General features: G+C 48.4%; 1 protein-coding gene across 7 annotated transcripts in view; it reads left to right on the top strand.

Moving 5' to 3' along the window:
* Positions 1-18,898, top strand: part of PHKB (phosphorylase kinase regulatory subunit beta) — a 2,092,963-nt gene that overhangs the window by 1,957,860 nt on the left and 116,205 nt on the right. For all 7 annotated transcript variants that reach the window (XM_069607056.1, XM_069607058.1, XM_069607055.1 and 4 more), the window contains one exon: positions 12,299-12,433. In XM_069607056.1, the coding sequence (XP_069463157.1) occupies positions 12,299-12,433 (135 nt within the window). The remainder of the gene's footprint in view (positions 1-12,298; positions 12,434-18,898) is intronic.

Raw genomic sequence — 18,898 nt, 5'->3', positions numbered from 1 at the left:
GCAGGGGGCAAGTGGCTGGGGCAGGGACCGAGATCAGTGAGAGTGGCCCAGAGCAGATTCAGTGCAGTTTCAATCAGGAATTTAGCAGGGGAGAGGAGGAGAGAAAGCAGAAGCAAAGAGGAAGGTTTTGAGGTGCTTCCGGAACCGGAGATGGTTCTCCGCAAGTTTCAGGGAGGCAGGAAGGATATTCCAGAGGGAGGCTCCTGCCGCAGAGAGAGATCTACCCCCAACTCGTTGCTTGGAGAAGTGGCTGACCCTGAGGGAGTTGGAGGCGGATGAGTGAAGAGCTCGAGAAGGAAGATATTTAGGAAGAGAGAGTTGAAGGTATTTTGGCCTCAGAAGGCCTTGTGGACAATGCAGAGGGTTTTGAACTTAATCCTCGCAGCCACTGGGAGCCAGTGCAGAGATTTCAGTCCTGTAGAGAAACGGTCCCTGGGCTTGAGGCCAAGGACAAGTCTCGCAGAGGGCGGAGAGTAGAGGCAGGCAGATTTAGATAGAGGCTGTTACAGTAGTCCAGCTTAGAGAGAACCAGGGCTCTGGAGACAGTGAGCTTCTGGGGGAAGGAGAGGAAAGGAAGAATACCTCTGAGGAAGTGCAGCTTGTAGTGTGACTTCTTTGAGACGTCAGAAATGTGAGGAGAGAAGGAGAGTGTGGAGTCGAAGATGTCCCATGGAGGTGTTTTGCCTTGCAGGTGGGAGCAGGAAGAGGGCCAACAGAGGCCGGCCAGAGAGCTTCAGGGAAAGGAGGGAGTGGGTGTGCCGATGAGTAGAATCTCAGTTTTACTGGCATTAAGGCAGAGGTCATTGGCGGCACACCACTCCTGGATAGCAGACAGACAGTCAGAGATGAGGGAAGGAGAGGAGGAGGCCGAGGGTAGCCTGAAAATGAGCTGGGTATCATCCGCATAGCACTGAAAGTTGGGGGAGAGAGTGGCGATGCGGTGGGCTAGGAGTGCCAGATATTGATTGAACAGCCAGGGAGCAAGGTTAGATCCCTGGGGGACACCACAGGTAGAGAAAAAGATGTCAGAGAGGAAGGACCCAAGTTGGATCTGGGAGGGTCGATTGGAGAGGAAAGAAGTCAGCCACGCCAGATCCTGACCAGTGATACCCAGGTTATCACGGAGACGGTTGAGCAGGATGGCATGGTTGACAGTATCAAAGGCAGAAGAGAGATCAAGCAAGATGAGAACACACGGAGTGTTAGAGTCAAGGTTGGAGAGCAGGTCTTCACGGATATTCAGGGGAGCAGTTTCCGTGCTTCTGGCAGCTCTGAAGCCAGACTGATGGTCATGAAGACAATCAAGCAAGCTACAGTCCGTGGCTCCAAGAATAAAATAGCGTCAGTGAAATCAACACAGCCGTTGAGTTGGGGAAACCGATACAACAACGGTCTGTGTTGAAGCCAAGGTTGCAAGCAACAACATTGTATGGCGAGTGCTGGAATGAAGATTGTTAAAACGCGTGTGAGAGTGGTCCGCACCGCGTGGGTGCTCAATCGAAAGTCTCTGTAAGGTATCCAGCTGATAATTGGCAAAGTAAAAGTGAGAAAGAGAAATCAAGAAGAGAGCGAGTAATTGTGAATCGAAGTGGTCCTGCGACGTGTTGAGCAAAATCCTGCACACAGTTGAAAGTCTTCGATTTATTTTTGAAGTAAATAAAGCTTGAAAAAGTAGATGAAGTTGGTCCGAACCCGAGCTGAGGGAGATTAATTCAAATGTTTGCATTAAAGTGGGTCTGAGCCCGGCAGAGAGGAATGCATGGTGCATCGAAAATCACCCAAGAAGTTGTACATGTGAAATCCTAAGAAGAAAGGAACTTTAATGTTTGTTGTGCTGCATCAGGCCCTCTGAATTAAGAGACTTTGAATGGTAAAGAGTATTTGGCACAGAAGGCCCTGATGTTCAGATTTTGGACTACATACTCCTACTAGAGAAGCCAAAGGATGTGTTAAATTCGAGTGTGCCGCCTGAATACGTGGGGAAAGGAAGCCAACGGCTTGAATATCGTGACATATAATTTCTTGAACACTTTTCTTTTGCATAACATTGTTTCCCACACTATATGTATTTTAAAGTAAGGATTGGCAATACGTTTATTAGTATAGGCCCTTTTATTTGGACAGATCGACTAGGACTGCATTATTATTTTTTGATGGTCGTAGCTTGCTCTCATCTTTAGATTTAGGATTAGATTGTTTTTTCTCAAACCCAATTGAAGTTCAATAAACACCCTTGAACTGTGATTACTTGTGTCTGTTTTACTGTTTGATACTGTAACGCTCAACTGGTATCAACGGCGACGTCACTGTTCTGACCTCTTACGACCTTAAACCCTTCCCTGGAGGCTATTCGACTGGAGGCTGGGCCTGAAACACAGGATTGGTAGAGTTTAACTCCCTATTGCCTCTGTGTGCTTGAACCCCTTCTTCCCCGGGGTCCAATCCTTCCCTTTGATCCGCAGCTCACCTTGTTTTCTTGGATAGTGTGCACGTTGATTGATTCGGGCTCGTTGCTGCCTAGTTACTTCACTGGCAAGAGTCCGACAGGTAAGTATAATGAGTCTTTTGAACAGTTCTCTAACTTCGTTCCTTTCCTTCCTTAGATGATGGCCGGCGTCCGGGGATGGCGGCGTGCTGCTGAGATGAGTAGCGCTGAAGGTGAGTGAGAACGCGATGCACCCCTTTCTTATTTGCATTGAACTGAGTTCTTTTTCTGTGTCTTTTCGGTGCCGCGACGTTTTCAGCGTGGATGCCGGTTATGAAGAACAAATGCGGTGGGTAAGCGCGGTATGCAGTGCCTCTAGATGTTTCCACGCTAACCTGGAGTGTCTTTTCCCTCATGCAGATGGATGAGAAGTTCCGGAGACAGAGTTCCCCCAGAGCGGCTTGGATTCAGGTAAGCGTTTGAAGCTCATACAGTAGTTAAAAATAAGCGAAGATTTGCAGAATGCTTACTAATGCCTTTTTTCTGTTCTTTTCCCTTTTCCTTAGGAAGCGGCGTGCCGGGATGGGAATGACACCGCCGAAGATGCCCGCAGAATAGAAGGACTGATGAATGATGGGCAGAAGCGCCGCAAGGTGAGGCTGTTCCTAACAGTGTTCGTGTTCTTGCAGGGGCTGAGCCCAGAAGAAAGGTGCAGGCCTACTGGAGACCGATCCGAACGCGATGAGTGTCCCGCTGCAGGTGCAGAAAACGCAAAGCATGTTTCTCAGCCTGGGTGTGGCTTAAATAGTCTCTGGGTATCCCAGGTGTGTCTGCGCTGAACCACACCCCAAAGACTAGACCGCACATGCAGTTCTGGGAACTGAAATATGTGGGGGCATCCATCTTGTCCGCATCAATGCACTACAAGTCCAATCCCCAATGTTATCCTATGGGAGTGAGTGAGTCTGGTGCCACAAGCGCCAAGTCTGACTCCAAGTGGGTCTTTGGAGGGATGGAGAGGCCCTTGAGGGCCATGTAGGTGATCGTGGCCTGGCTCCAGCCTGACGATTTGGAGGGCTGGGGACATGAGAAGCAGGAATCATGACAGATACCATGCCTTCCTTACAATACCCAAAAATATATTTATTTTGGTAAAGTTTGCTCAGATTTTAAAACCATAAGGTCCACAACCATAAATCTAATATCAGGTTTAGGGGCATTAAAATTACCATAAGCCATTACCTCTTTAGTTACCTTGGGGAGATTCTTCCTTCCAGACAAAAAATACTTTGTCACATCCCACGGAATCTCCTCACCACCCTGGGCCCTGTCTCCTCCCAGGTGATCCTCCTGCAGTACACTACCACTCCCAGGGTTGGGATCAGGAAGTGTCTACCTTCCACTGGCCACCTGGGAGGAGACTTTAGGCAGGGTTTCAGTGAGGGATCCGTAGGATTCTTCACAGAAGCCATAAAGGGAACTGTGAGAATAATGTGCATGGAGACAGTATTTGGCAGGGAAGTAAACCAAGTCTGTTTGCAACATTTAGAGACATTAAAGAGAACTGTAAGAATAATGTAGAGGAACACAGTACTTGGCAGGGAATTAAACCAAACCTGTGTTTGAAACCAAAAGACCTGATTGAGACCAGGTCTGGCAACCCAGGTCTGGAACCCACCAGAGTTCGGAGAAACACCCAAACTCCTGTTCTTCATTGCAGTTCCTGGTAGGAGTACACCAGGTCTGCCAACCAGGGTCAGGGACCCACTGCAGCTTGGAGGAGCATCTGAGCCCTTCTTCTCTGTCACTGTGGCTGGTGAAAGAAGACCAGGTTTGCCAACAATAGTTGGGAACCTAAAGACAGAGAAGAGACCTGAGAATGACCAGTTGGGGAAAGGGAGACATTCTCCCAACACTTGAGGAACTGATAAAGCTTAAAGACGGCTTGGGAAAGGAGACAACCCCCAGCAGTTGATCGACTGTACCAGAAGCCTAAGCAAGGCTGGGTAAAGGAGACATTTTCCCAACACTTGAGGAAATGAGAAACTCAGAACTGTGTTTTTATCCAGGGGAAGGAATCCATTCCTCTGGGCTAGGAAGACCTTTTCTTTCATTTAGTTTAACACAGAGTGTGAGGGACAGAGCTAGGATTCTGACATTGGACTTGGGACTTTTTGTTTTTGACAGCCTGACTATGACACTAGTTATTTTGGTTGAGGCAGGGAAACCCCTCTTAGACATGGGGCAAGATAGGGTTTTTGTTTTTCACTTGACTGAAGGTTTATGCCAACCACTATGACCCCTCCGTTTCAGTCTTACTTCTGCACCCTTACAATACATACCTAGCGTATAATAGAATCGTTTACATACCTGGTAATATTATGCAAAGACTTTTCCATATAAGGCAAAAACCATGTAAGATTTGGCGCTACTTAACATGTGATGTGAGTACCATGGAATACCAGCTGATTACTGTCACAGGTGGTCGCAAGAGCATACAGTGGTGGTCACTAGAGACTGGTAACTGCAACAATCTAAAACATGTCTGGCTAATTGCGAGGGCTTAAAGGCAATTGCCATATCTATCATTTCTCCAGTGGTTCTGAGGTGGATCCTAGCCTGCGGTCCCACAAGAAGAATGGTCTCAAGAAGGGTTCTATGTGATATTCATGCATATTAAAGGCTGATCACAAAAAAGTCAGATTTATTTCATGACGTTTTTGTGCAGCCTTTAATATGGGGAAATATCACCAATGACCCCCCACCAACCCTACCCCCTCCTGCGCTGTCCAATTTCATGACAATCTGGGGTTTTAACCCCCCTAACCCTCCCTTTCCTCCACGACCAGCTTCCTTGCCCCACCCAAAGCCTCCGCCTTACCCACCATCACCACGGACACACTAGCACAGCCATGCACACACTGACATTTACCCCCTCCCCTCTTGTCCCCAAACATTGCTCTCAGACACATAGACGAACAAAAACACACACTAACACTTACCTGGGCATCAGCGACTTCCCTCTTCTGGCTCCATTTTGCCTATCGGCCCCTGTGTGCCACTTGTGTGTGCCACAGGAGCTGATAGTTAGATTTAGAAAGACCGATTATAGCGGTCTCAGAGGGGTCTTTCTATATAAGTAATTTCAAAAATCACGTATTAAAAAACAATTTCTTCACTTAGTATCATCAAGAAGTGAAGCTATGCCTTGCAGTCACCCAGCTCTCACTTATTCTTGTACTCCTCACCTTGATGTTATTTCTTTCCTTTCCCTTTCTCCTGCTTGCCTTCCCACACACTCTCTGTCCCTCTGATGTTCTTTCATCTTCTGCTACTCTCCCTGCCTGCTTTCTACTACAATACACTCCCCTCTCTACAACCCTCCCAACCTTCTACTCTGAACTTTACTCCCACTACTATCCACTACAGTCTCCTTCCACTACGGTCTACTCTCCTTCCACTACTCTCCGCTGCACTCTCCTCCCACTCTACACTCCACTCCACCTTCTCTCATAGTTGTCCTCCTCCTTTCGCTCTCATTCACATTTTTGACTCAGCCTCACTTACTCGCCTATACTCCCACTTAGTTCCCCTTGCTCACCTAAATCATCATACATGCACTCTCACACATGCAAGTACCACTTTCTCTCACCAACAAATACCTCAAATTGCACACACACTCTGTAATCTTCCACCATGCTGCATTGCAGCTACCTTCCTCCTCCTGGTCCCTCGGTCTACCTTCTCCGTCCTGGACCTCGCTGAATAACCCACAAACCCACACTGTCCTTTTCCCTGTGTCCCCTCCATGTAACGTCTCCTCCCCTTCCATTGTCCTGGCGCCAAACTGGTTCTCCAAGCCAATCTCCATCTTGTTCTTTCATACAAGTGCAAAGCTTTAAAGTGACTCTTAAGCCCAACCCCTTTTCAAGCAAGCATCTTAATTGCGTGGTCTTGAGGGTCCTGTTTGCCAGTGTGCAGGACCTAGTGCTCTGTTCAATGCCGGCTCTCCCACTACTGTGCACTCCAGTACACCCCTCCTTCTCTCACATTCACGTCGTTCTCTCACTCACACCCCTGCTCTCACACTTAACCTCAGCCACTTACCATACAATCACTCACAAGATCCACTTTCTCTCACCACCAACACCTTCCCTGTAATCTTCCTCCACACTCTGTTGCACCATCCTTCCTTCAGGTCTCTCGGTCCGCTTCCTCCTCCCTTAAACTCTCACTTGGCGCCCACTTGGTTTCTTGAGCCAATCTGTACCGTGCTCTTTTCCCAGGATCAAGCCATACAGGACACAGAGCAACCGTGTCTGCTTGTTCTTTTCAACTGGGAGCTCTACATCGCACCAGTGAAAAAAACAATTTCACCTGCTGCGTTAAGTGAATAACGAGTGCAATCTCCATGGTGAACCCAAGCACAAAGACTTTTATATCAAACCAGCGCTTGAACGCTACGCAAATCCCCAGTAAGGCAAATTCTGTGCACCTTACATGCAATCATTTAACCCACTCATGCATGAACCTCTGGTGATAACATAAGTATGCTGTCCACATCTTTTATCAATAGATGTTCATCACTGAATAACCACTTTGTTTAAAGATTGCAAACCACGAAGTATGATATCCATATAGTGGTTTGCACTCTTTCAACAACATGGTTTCTCCTACAATACATTCCCAAAGCATACTAGTGAATCTACACATGCACAATTGCTGATATCACAACTGTCATGTCGTATGATATCGCCTCCACTACAGATGATGCACCCACTTTTTCACGTTGACTGAATCCATATCAGAGTTGCTCCCATTGCAGGCCCCTCCTCATTTTGACATAATGGATTCAAGACCCGACCCCTGAGGCCCAAGTGGATGCAAGATTTCAATGTTTTTATGGATGAAATAGGCCTGCGTGATGAAAGTGAGTAAGAGGACTACTCTTACCTTTTGTAGGTTTCATGGTCAGAACCATCATTTATGAACTGGAAGACACGTCAGACACGTATGAAGGTCTGAAAGACAGCCTAAACGCATATTTTGCCTCTCACAAAAATGTGGATTACGAAAGACATGATTTTACCACTACCATGCAATCAAAACGTGAAACGCTTGACAAAATCGTCGTGAGGCTAAGGGCACCCTTAAAAGACAGTGACTTTGATAAATGTTCCAATGAGAAGCCCTCTGGTCACAATTTATTACTGGATGTGAATCGTCCACATTTCATAAAAAATTGCTTTAAAAAACTAGAACACTTGCAGAAATATTAACGAAAGGCCGGAGGGCAATGGCAATTGATAGACAAGGAGAGACAATGGATTGAATGCAAATAACACAGTCAACGGCTGAACCGATATGTCAAGTCAATAATATACAAAATCTGAAATTACTCTCGAGCGCACCTCTTTTCGTTGCATATATGATGTTCACTCATAATTTTCAGGCAACACCTATATTGATTACGGGCACAGGCTGCCCATTACTTGATTTTGTCTTTGTCACTCATTGACCTAGTTTCCCTTATTAAAATGGTGGTGCCTCGATTTTCATGTTTATTCCTTATGCATCTTCCAAAGATCTTAGTCTCTGAACTACTATCAATAATTGTATCCCTTATATGGGTGGGCAAACATCCCACAGTGAAATAGTATGTGTTGACGAGACCATTTGCTGAAGGTGGAATGGAGGTTCCTGATTTGGAACTGTACTATTGAGACTCTCCCGCTATGTATATTTTATTCTGATTCTACGCAGTGACGGCAGTTCTTATGTGTGTTACTGTAACATGGCTTGGTGCCCCATAATTATCTCTGGCACCCCTGCTCTGCTTGAACTTTGTCTGGGATGGGAGGTAGGGGCTGACACCTTTACATTTTCCATAGGGCTTTGCTTTCTTGTGGTGAATCCCCCATCTTGCGGGTTAAATCTGTTTGGGAAAAAGACCGGACAAGTGGACGTTTCTTGGCAAAAAGACCTAGGAGGCCCCTCTATGTGACAAGCATTAGCTTGTTCTGACGAATCTTCGGATTTTGTCCCTTCGCCCCTAGGGGGAGGCCCTTCCCATGAGGCCAGGGAGGTGAGGCTGCTAACCAATAGTCCACTTGGGGGTGGAACTTAGCATGTGGATCTCATGGGGAGGGATCCACCCTGTGAGACTAGGGACATCTTTCGGGCAGAACGCAGTATGTCCATGATACATCCCAACCTCCCTCACCCTCATTTCCTGGGCACAATACCCTAGTCCCTCACACTTCCGTATACTTGTGTAAAGTAGGGCATCCAAGCCCTGTGAGGACCACTGAGACGAGGAAGAGTATATTGGAAAACTGGGACGAGCAAGAGTCCCACAAACTCAATAGAGAGTGATCATAATCATACTTGGACGAAGAAGATGGACAGAGTCGTGAAGAGCGCTCTGTGCAACAAAAGCGAGCATCCCACTCTATATGATCATTGTAAGCGTATAAAAACTAATGAGTGACAACAGAAGGAGAGAGAGAGAGAGAAAAAAAAAAAGCAGCAGCCTTTCGGTTCGAGACGCAGAGAAACCCTGGAAGTCCAAAGGAGAAGCTGGAAGGGCTAAGGGAGAGCCGAGAGCAGTCAGCTACGGTACTGAATGAAGGAAGCTGCAAGACGGCAGCATAACGAAGGAGAGTCACAGACACCATCCAGAGTACAATGGAGCCTGAAAGCCAACACCGATGGGAGACAAAGACACTGCAAAACGCACGCAGGGCGGAAGACACCCGACACACACCGAAGGTAACAGGAGTTGCTCAGGGACCGGCAGAGGCGTGTTAACACTGGAGGCGGCAACACGGTGTGGGTATAAGTAATTGGAGAAAGAATATCCCAAGTCCTAAGAGAAAAGAAGTTAGGGTCTGGGACCGGAACAACGATAGTACAGATCAAGAATCCAAACACAGTACTTGGCAGGAGAGTATACCAAGTGTGTGTAGAAGAGAAACCCTGGGTATGGGAGTGGAACGAAAATAGTCCAAATCAAGAAGCCAAACCACAGTATTTGGTAAGGGAGTATACAAGTCTGTGTAAAATAAAATCCAGGGTCTGAAGCCGAATACAAATATTAATACAGATCAAGAAGACAGTTACAGTACTTGGCAGGAGACTATTCCAAGTCAGTGTGGAAGAGAAACCACGGGGCACCCAAACAAAAATAGTGAGAATCAAGAAGCCAAGAGGAGTGAGTCCTTCTCTTGGCATTATAAAGAGCGGCAAATATCAAGGGGAAGGGAACCATACCTCCTTTGTGTCCCGTGAACATTGTGAAAGAAGCTAAGAGAAGGGAGTTATTATCTTGGCATTGTGAAGAGCCCTAAAGGCCCAGGGAAGGCAGCCAAACCCCCCAGTGTTTGGTGGGCATTGTGAAAAAGCCTGAGAAAGGCCAGGGGTAGGGAGTAAATCCCCTTGGCATTGTGAACTCTATGGTAGAAGCCAGGAAAGAGAAGTTGTTGATCCTGGTGCTGTCAAAAGTATTAAGAAATGTGAGTAAGGTTAGGGGAAGAGGAAGTCATCCCCCAAACCCTGTGAAAGATATAAGACTTTCTTTTTCTCTTCTGGACCAAGAAGATCACCACTTTACTTAGTTTGATTTACAGTGTAAGGGAAGGAAATAGGTTTGACACACAACAGTGACCGACTTTTGTTTTTGACAGACATCCTGACAGAGTCGTTAGTATTTAGTTGACACGGGGAAACCGCTCTTCGTATTAGGTAGAGTTTTTCTCTTTTATTTTACACAAAGTCTATAGCCAAAATTATGCCACCTCTGTATCAGTCTCCTACTTGTGTACCCTTCCATAGTGCATTTAAATTCCCTCATTGGGTGTATTTTGCAGCAGTCTACATAAGTATCTTCCCGGAGATTACAGACAAGTGTGCTTTTTACTTGACACCCAATGCAAATACTTTATATCCTAAATGCCTCTGAGACCCTTCTGAGAAGGAGTTTTTTAGATTATTGATATCATAGGAGTTTATAGTGTATAGTTGACCTGGATCTTCGTTTGACACAGGACATAGTTGCTATACCATGGTTTTCTGGTCCCGTCCCCTCCTTTAAGGAGTGGTTGCTGGACGTAGCATATTGTAGTTGCCTGGTCCCTGGAAGGGACTTATTGTGAACTGCTTCCCCCTCATTCAAGATCAAGGGACAAATGGAATCTTCCTTGCAACTTTCTGCTGAATCGTGCCTGTAGTTGGGATCCATAAGTGTGTTCTGCTGGGTTCGTTTTCTGCCTATACTCGTTACATTGGCACCTTTTTTTTTTAGAACGTTCTGATTGGTTAGCCAAAAGGAAGATTTCTGAGAGAGTCCATGTACTTGTGGCAGTTGTGCTCAGAATTCCTCCATTTCAAACAGCTGGGCCAATTGGAAGGCCCCCCGCTCCCTGTTAACACTTCCCTGTTTCTGTAACTCACTGACACTCTGCAAACCTGCCCGCCTTTTTTCTCCACAGCTGAGGAAGGCAGGCTCTATGTGTCCTCCTTCCTCCTTGTGAAGGCCCATCATACACAGTCGTACGCACCACCCTCCTACGACAACGTCCCAGCTTGCAGGGGGGATGCTGGGGGATCATTCTCATCATCTTTTCTTTCTTTTCTTCACCGCTCAGGGGTGCCAAAACCCTTACCACCCGTAGGGAGCAGTGAGGAATTCCCTGGTATTAGGTGGATGAAGCTCTACTTAATGCCTTTGCTTGGTTCAGGATGTTAAGTCAGGATCATTTAATTGATGGCAATTCCTGCCCGACTGGGTACTAAGGATTAATTGAACCGTTATTTTTTTCATGTTATTTATCGCCACTTGTTGCGCTCTTCTTTGAGCAACGCCCTCTCGTATGTTTGATAATATTTGTTATTTTGGCACCTTTTTTCTCCTTATAAGTGAAATCTAGATTAGAGTCTGAAATGTACCAAGTTCTCTGTTTTTTCATAATGTTATTATTGCATATTAGATTTATATAAAAGTACATTGCACCGTTGAATCCAAACTCTTTATACACATATGCGGTGCTACTGTATGTATTGAAATATATATGTATTTTTTAAATCCTCTTCCTAAAATTGCTATAACTGAGTATCCACAGTGAGGAAAGGCAGCCTATAAGTTTCCTCATGAGTGCAGCTAGCGGCTCACTGACCGACTGCTGGGATGTTTGTAAAATGGGAAGACGTCCTACATTTGCTGGCATCTTTTTTTTCCACCTACACAAACTTTGTTTAGCGATTTCGTCTGTAAATCTGTTTTCCACTGCTCCTTCTCAGCGTTTGATGGCCCCCACTGTGAAAGATTTAAAGGTGCTTAAATTGTATTTCAGTTTTAAAAACCAATACATTAGGATGTGTAATTAGGCCATTGGGGAATTCTTGTTATTGCTAGCGAGGAGATATTTGCGTGGTACAAACAATTCTTATTAAACTTTTACAATTACAATAAAAAGTGCCCTTTTCAACTCTTGATTGGTCACATGACAGAGTCCTGCTCCGCAAATCGTTGTGTGTGTATCATGGAAGCAAAAAAGGCAGTGTTTTAACTTGAGAAATTATATCTTACTTCTCAATAGCAGCATATGAGCCTGGATCCTGAGTGGGTCTCCATTGGTTCAGCTTCAAATTCCTTTCGGCCTGGGGGTGTGGGTTGGCGTGGGATGAGCTTATGTCTTGCTTTCGAGCATACCTCGTTCAGTGCACGTCAGAGATCCGGCCTCGGGCTTAATTATCATGCTGTTTTTAGTAGTCTCAATTTCTATGCTTGCTGAAATCAATTTTACCAATAAGATTGCTCGACTCTTAAAACGAGTGTTTTCATTAAAGCCCGCTGATGCTTCTGTCACCCCTCAGATGGATTATCCACGCCATGAAGTACGAGCTCAAAATCCGCGCAGGCGACATGCCCGCCTGGGACTTGTACCAGCTGTCACCCAGCAACGTCAAGCAGCTCCTGCTGGACATTCTTCAGCCGCAGCAGCAGGGCAGGTAAAGGGCAACGAGCAGCGTTCTTGCTGGAATGTGGATTTGTGCATGTTTACCTAACGGCCCCTTCATGTGTGGCGAGAGGGCACTCTGTTCCTAATGGCTGATCATGTAGTGCTGGGGAGGCTGAATAATGCATTTGAATGAAGATTACCCAGGCTTATAGTGCCAGGTAGTCTTGATTCTAGTAAAGACATGGAGGCAAGCATTATGCTTTAGCTCTTTGATGCCACTCTTCACAGCATCCTTTAAAACGTTATTTTCTTGATTTTTTTTTTTCAAACAATCAAATCAAACGCACACTATCATAGCAAGGGACTACAAATCCCCAGCAGTCCCTGATCTCTTGTAGTTTCGTGCCATGTGAAAACATCCAATCCTGAGTGAGCACACCTCCCATGTTATGTCCTGTCCTCAACTCTTCCTCTTTCTTTGCTGCTCTTCAAGCAGATATGGCCTGTTTTTATATGCCAGCACTATTGTAGTGGGCTGGAAAGTTATACCATAACGTGAATGTAGAATTTTGTATGTAACATTGTCTCAGAATACAGTGATAGCGTGCAGCAGTTTTGAGCATTACCAGACTCAGGTAATTGAGTAGCGTTTCAGTACGGCTAGTGGGCCACTACCGGCAAAGAAAAATTAACTCATTTGCGGATTAATCCCTCGCTCATGTATTCTTATGGTTATCACCTAGGAACAAAACACATAATGACCATCAGGGGAGGGAAATACGCAGCCACATGTGCACAAGAGCATACATTCCTCCTTAAATATCACATAAGACATCTTAGTCTGCCCCCAGCTCCATCAGCTGCTCCCACCTGCGTATTCCGGGTAGGATAATGCTCGCCTCTGTGTCTTTAATAGAATCAAGACTACCTTGCGCTATAAGCCTCGGTAATCTTCATACTCCTACGTCCCGTCCCCTTTTCTCCATACTTATGAGACATTCCTCCGTTCTGTGGGACGGGACCGGAGCAGTTTGTAAAAGCATCAAAATTTTGCAAACATTTTAGTCCTTCCTCTCTTTCTACGCGGGCTACGGCACGTGGCCGTAACTCCAACCATCTTAGCTCCGCTCTGCATATTACCCATCAGTCCTTTTCTCCACTCGTTCGAGACTGGACGCACTCGCATCTGCAGAAGTTTTTCTTCCTTTTTTTCCTCCTCTCTGGCTCTCACTAGCGATCGCATAGTAGTCTGTCTATGCCTTTTAAGCTAGACTTCCCGAATTGTTCTTAGTGTCAGTGGCACTTCGTGAGGGTGGATCCCCATCCTCTTTGTTCAGAGTGTTTGGGTCCCGATCACCATTGGAACTCCTGTTTCTATTGCGATTCCCTTTCAGTCCGGGTGCTTCAACGGCGATTGGAGCGGTGGGAGGAGGTGTTCCAACGCGCTCCCCCATTTCATTTTCTTACGTTCATAGAGGAAAAGAAGAAACGCCCGGTGAGTTCTTTACTTTTTAGGGCACCCCGGCCGGGGGACTCCTTACCGGGGTCGTCCCGGTCCGGGAGGAGCGTCGACCGCTCTGTCACCAGGGCTTGCCCTGAGGTGCCTTCTGGGCCTAGAAAGTGTACCAGAGTTTTCTTCGAGGGTCTCTGTAAGGGGCCTGTGCACACCAGAGTGCAATCCGAGGCCTCTCCTTTGGGGGCTGCTTGCAGACCTAGTTCTACTGAAACGTGGGGTACCGGAGCTTGCTCCGAGGCCTCCTTAATTGGAGCCTCTCTCAAAAGTACCGGGGTGCGCCCTGAAGCGTCAGCTGGGCTTGGTGATACCAAAGGTATGTTTGAGGCACGCCGTGAAGAGGCTTCTACCAGACTCGGTCTGAGGTCCCTCGTACAGAGGCTAAGGTAACCAACAGTTCTGAGAGGCCTGAGAAGGCCTTATCGGTGAAGGGTGTTGCCCACCGTTCCCGCTCTTGCGGTGATGCCAGAACTGTTGAGGGGGCAAGGAGTGAGGTTTCAAACCCTAATTCCTCATTTACCGGCAGTGCCGAGGTCCTTCCTGTGAAGGCTAGTTTGGCTATTGGTATGTAGCAGAAACATCCCAGGCCACACAGTACCGGCTCGGCCGAGGTTCCTTGTGTAAAGGCTAAAATGAAGACCCCTGGCCCACCGGTGGGGACCCCTGCCTCACTTCCACACGTGTCGCAGTTCTCCTCAGGTGTCGACAAAATGGCAGCCGTTCCCGCCAAGACCACGGCGGCCATTTTGGGCGCTTCCCCTACAACTACACCATCGGCCTCAGGTGTAGAGATTGGTTCTGTTGGGGAACATAGGGTTCCTTGTGCGCATCTGTTTTGTCCGGTTTACGACTGGAATGCCCGGATGTCCCTTCCGGACAACATCTTGCTGCCTGCGGGTTCGGCACCCTTGATTTATGTGGACACTTCTGGGGATGGCCCTACTTGGTAACCCTCCCCTCTGCATCCCTGGAATTATCCCCCTCATGAGAGGCCTTCTCCAGCAACTCCAAAGCTTTCTCCGGAGGACGCTTTTTTCGGCAAATTTCAGGTACTCGTGCGTACCGACCCCATGAGAGAGTATTTCAAGGGTCTCTTTAGGTAGATATGCCCGCCGGCGCCACCGGTTCCACCTGCGTCTCAAGTTGTTACGCCGGCGCCGCCTTTGCTTGCGGGGCCTCCCCGGTGGACAAGGTGGTGCCCGACTTGGCTCAGCAGGATCCTGACCTGTCGGATGATGCGCAGGGCGATCAGGACAGCGAAGACCAGCCCTGCTCTATCGGAGCTTTTCACAACCGGGTGCTGGACATGTGTCGTCTATTGGATGTCCCAGTGCCCCAGGCACCCGCTCCGAAGGAGGACGTGCTTTCGGGAGCGTTCACCTTGTCTCCTTCGGGGCGTACCGGCCTGTTCTTGCAGAAGGATGTTTTGGCCGAGGTCCGTAGAGTCTGGGAGAAGCCACACTCTGGACTTTTCGTCAATAAGAACATTGACGCAAGCTATAGGCTGCATTCTTCGGAAGAGGTGGCCCTAGCATCTTGCCCGCCCCCTTCCTCCACGGTGGTGGCTGCGGCCACTTTGCAGTCCAGGCCTGCAGCATCCTCTTCTACGATGGCTACTCAGGTCCTGGGGAAAGAGGACAAGCTCTTTGACTCCCTTGGGAGGTAGATTTTTGCTAACTCGGCCCTGCAGCTACGGCAGGCCAATGCAGAACTGGTGTTAGCGGGAGCGAATATGAAGATGTGGAAAGGTCTGTCGAAGTTCGAGGATGAATCCCACCTTAAAGTCCTCTGGTTGAGAAACTGGAGGACTTTAAGGTGGGATTGTCGGATGACAGTGTCTTGGCCCAGGATCTGCTGGAGGCCGCGGCTCATCACGTCGATACTTCGGCCCGGGGCCTCATGCTTGGATTGGATACCTCTCGGCAGGCTTGGCTGCATGCCACCAAGTTCTCAAAGGAGGTGCAGGACAAAGTGTTGGACCTGCCGTTTGACGGCAAGGAGCTTTTTGTGGAACTGACCAAAACAAAGGACAGCATCCAGACCGCCAAGTCCTTGTCTGTCCTGGTAAAACCCCCTTTTAGGACTCCGAGACTGTTGTCACAAAGCCAGCCTTCCTCTGGTTTCAGGGGGTTTCTGGACCGGAAATCCCGCAGAGTGGATACCCCTTCAGAGAATTCCCACAGGAGGCAGCAACAGACTCAGTTTTTCTCCCGCTCCTCAGCCTCCTCCTCATGTTCAGGTGGTAACACCACCGAAAAACCTGCCAAATGAGGGTTCTCCGCTCTCGCACGAGACCCTGGAGGGAGGACGCATTGTGTCTCATTGGGAGGCGTGGCAGACCATCACCGAGGACCGGTGGGTCTTGTCAGTCACTCGGGTGGGCTTCCGCTTACCTCTACCCCCTACCCCACCCTTCAACCCTCCTTTCCAGCAGTCGGGGTCGCCATCCCTGTCAGGTTCTAATTCTACCTCCCCCTTCTCCTCACCTGACTCTCCTGAGGTGGATTCTTGACGGCCAGGTTCAGTCTTCTGGAGTCTCTTTTCTTTTATCCTTGCACCTTTGGGTGCTCGAATCTTCTTTTCGTGCAGGTAAGGTCTAGCCCCTCCGGAGGCCACCTTGACAGAGGCAAAGACCTGTCCTAGGGGAACCCCAGGGGGCCAGCCTCCAATCTAGGGAAAAAGCACGAGGCAGAAAAAACCCTAGTTCATAGATGATCTGGATGATGATTCGAAGAGATGGCACAGCTGCTCTTGTTGTGGATCCAGAGAGGTGAAATTACAATCCAATGGTAAAATGGATAAACCTTGCGGAGGCGAGCAAAACACAGCATAGGACTGGGGTACAGAATCAAGTAAGAAGGGAGCTGTCGAGCTGGTAGTGGACGAAAGGCAGCCGAAAAGGAATAGAGAACACGGTGCGAAGAAGAGGCACTGTGTCCAAAAGGTTGGAAGTAGAACCAACACTGCTGGCGGAATGGATAGGTAAGAGAGGAAAGGAAACGAGCGTAGTTCAGGCTCGCTACGGGAGGGCTGTAGAAGGAGTAGAATCACGGAAGGACGATACAAATATACAGCACTCGGAGCGTTGAAAGAAACAGCAACAGATACAACGCGCCGAGCAGGGGGGCGGAGCCTGCTTTTAAAGGCATTGTGCCATGTTGGATGAGGACTAGAAAGATCCTCGGTTTCGGAACTCCCAAGGCATAGCGCCATGTTGGATGAGGACTAGAAAGATCCTCGGTTTCGGAACTTCCATCGACTCCAGCATTTCCACTCCTGGTTCCTGACAATCCCTCAGAGCCGAGATTCAGAAATTGCTGGACCTCAGAGCAGTGGAACCCGTTCCCCTACGGGAACGAGGGGAGAGCTTCTACTCCCGACTGTTTACAGTGTCCAAACCCAATCAGGCTGGCCTGCGCACCACCCTAGAATTTTCCCAGTTCAATCTTTTCCTACCCAGAGAGAAATTCAAGATGATCACGCCCGGCCAGATTCGGTCATCTTTGCAGATGGGCGATTGGCTCAGCGTGGTGGACCTTCAGGATGCATAGATGCATATACTGATCTGGAATCCACACAGGAGATACCTCAGTTTCTCTGTGGGAGAGGAGCATTTCCAGTTTAGAGTGCTTCCTTTTGGCCTCAGCTCAGCGCTGCGTGTCTTCACGAAGATGATGTCGGTGATTGCAGCTTTTCTTCGTCTGCAGGGTATCCATGTGTATCCGTATTTGGACGATTGGATCTTACGCAGCCCTTGCCCGGTGAAGGTCCCGTGCAATCTGCAATCTCTCCTCCAGCTCCTGTTCCATCTCGGGCTGATGGTGAACTAGCGGAAATCTTCCATGACGGTCTCTCAGGACTTGATTTTCGTGGGTTTTCGCTGGAACACAATCGACTGCAGAGTTTACCTGACCGGGGACAGAATGGCGGATCTCTTGGCCACGTGTCAGATTTTTGCGCAGTCGGAGAGAATGTCGGCCTGGTGGTTCCAGAGGCTTCTGGGCCTCATGGCTTCCTGTGTCTTGGCCTTACCTCTTGCTCGTCTCAAGATGAGGCAGACTCAGATGGCTCTTCGGAGTTCTTGGCGTCAGGCTGTGGATCCGGACTCCAAGTTGATATTGATTCCGGCTTCCATGAGAGCAGACCTGGAGTGGTGGTCGTCTCTCAGCAACCTGTCGGTGGGTGCGGGCTTTCAGGACCCAACCCCGATGGTGACGGTCACGAGGGACTCCTCCCTTATGGGGTGGGGTGCGAAGTTGGATTTTCTTCAGGTCTCGGACCTCTGGTCGCCTCAGGACAAGCTCCTGCATATAAATCATCTGGAGCTCCTGGCAATTTTCCTAGCGCTCAAAGCATTCAGGCCGGTCATTGCCAACAAAGTGGTCCGTATACGCACGGACAATGTGGTGTCAATGTATTACATCAACAAGTAAGGGGGCACAAAGTCTCCGCCTCTTGTGGACCTGTCCATCCAGATTTGGGAGTGGGCGGTTCGTCCTGGTATCTGGCGGGTAGCAGTACACATCCCGGGCCAGCTGAACGTTACGGCAGACGCCCTCAGTCGGCGGACAATGGTCAGCTACGAATGGGAGCTGAAGGCGGAGATCCTCTCATGGATTTTCCAGTGTTGGGGCACGCCGGAGGTGGACCTTTTTGCGACGTCGGCAAACAAGAAACTTCCTCTGTATGCCTCCAGGAACGGGCTGGGAGCCTCCTCTCTTGGGGATGCTCTCGAGATTCCTTGGCACAACATGAGAGCCTATGCTTTTCCGCCTCTGCCTCTGATTCATAGGACGATTTGCAAGTTAAAGAACACAGTGAATTGTTCTCTTCTGCTCATAGCCCCGTGGTGGCCGGTCAGGTTCCGGTTCTCAGAACTTCAACACCTGTCGGTGTGTGCACCGATCAGGCTACCGATGAGTCCCGATCTGCTTCACCAAGCGATCAGCAGCTGTGGCACCCCTCCCCACAATCGTTCAGCTTGGCGGCATGGTGCCTTAT

Source organism: Ambystoma mexicanum, chromosome 1p (assembly GCF_040938575.1).
Source record: "Ambystoma mexicanum isolate Mex_15411 chromosome 1p, UKY_AmexF1_1, whole genome shotgun sequence".
Lineage (NCBI taxonomy): Eukaryota > Metazoa > Chordata > Amphibia > Caudata > Ambystomatidae > Ambystoma > Ambystoma mexicanum.
Note: the sequence above shows the minus strand (reverse complement) of the source record. Positions and strands in the feature narration are given on the sequence as shown.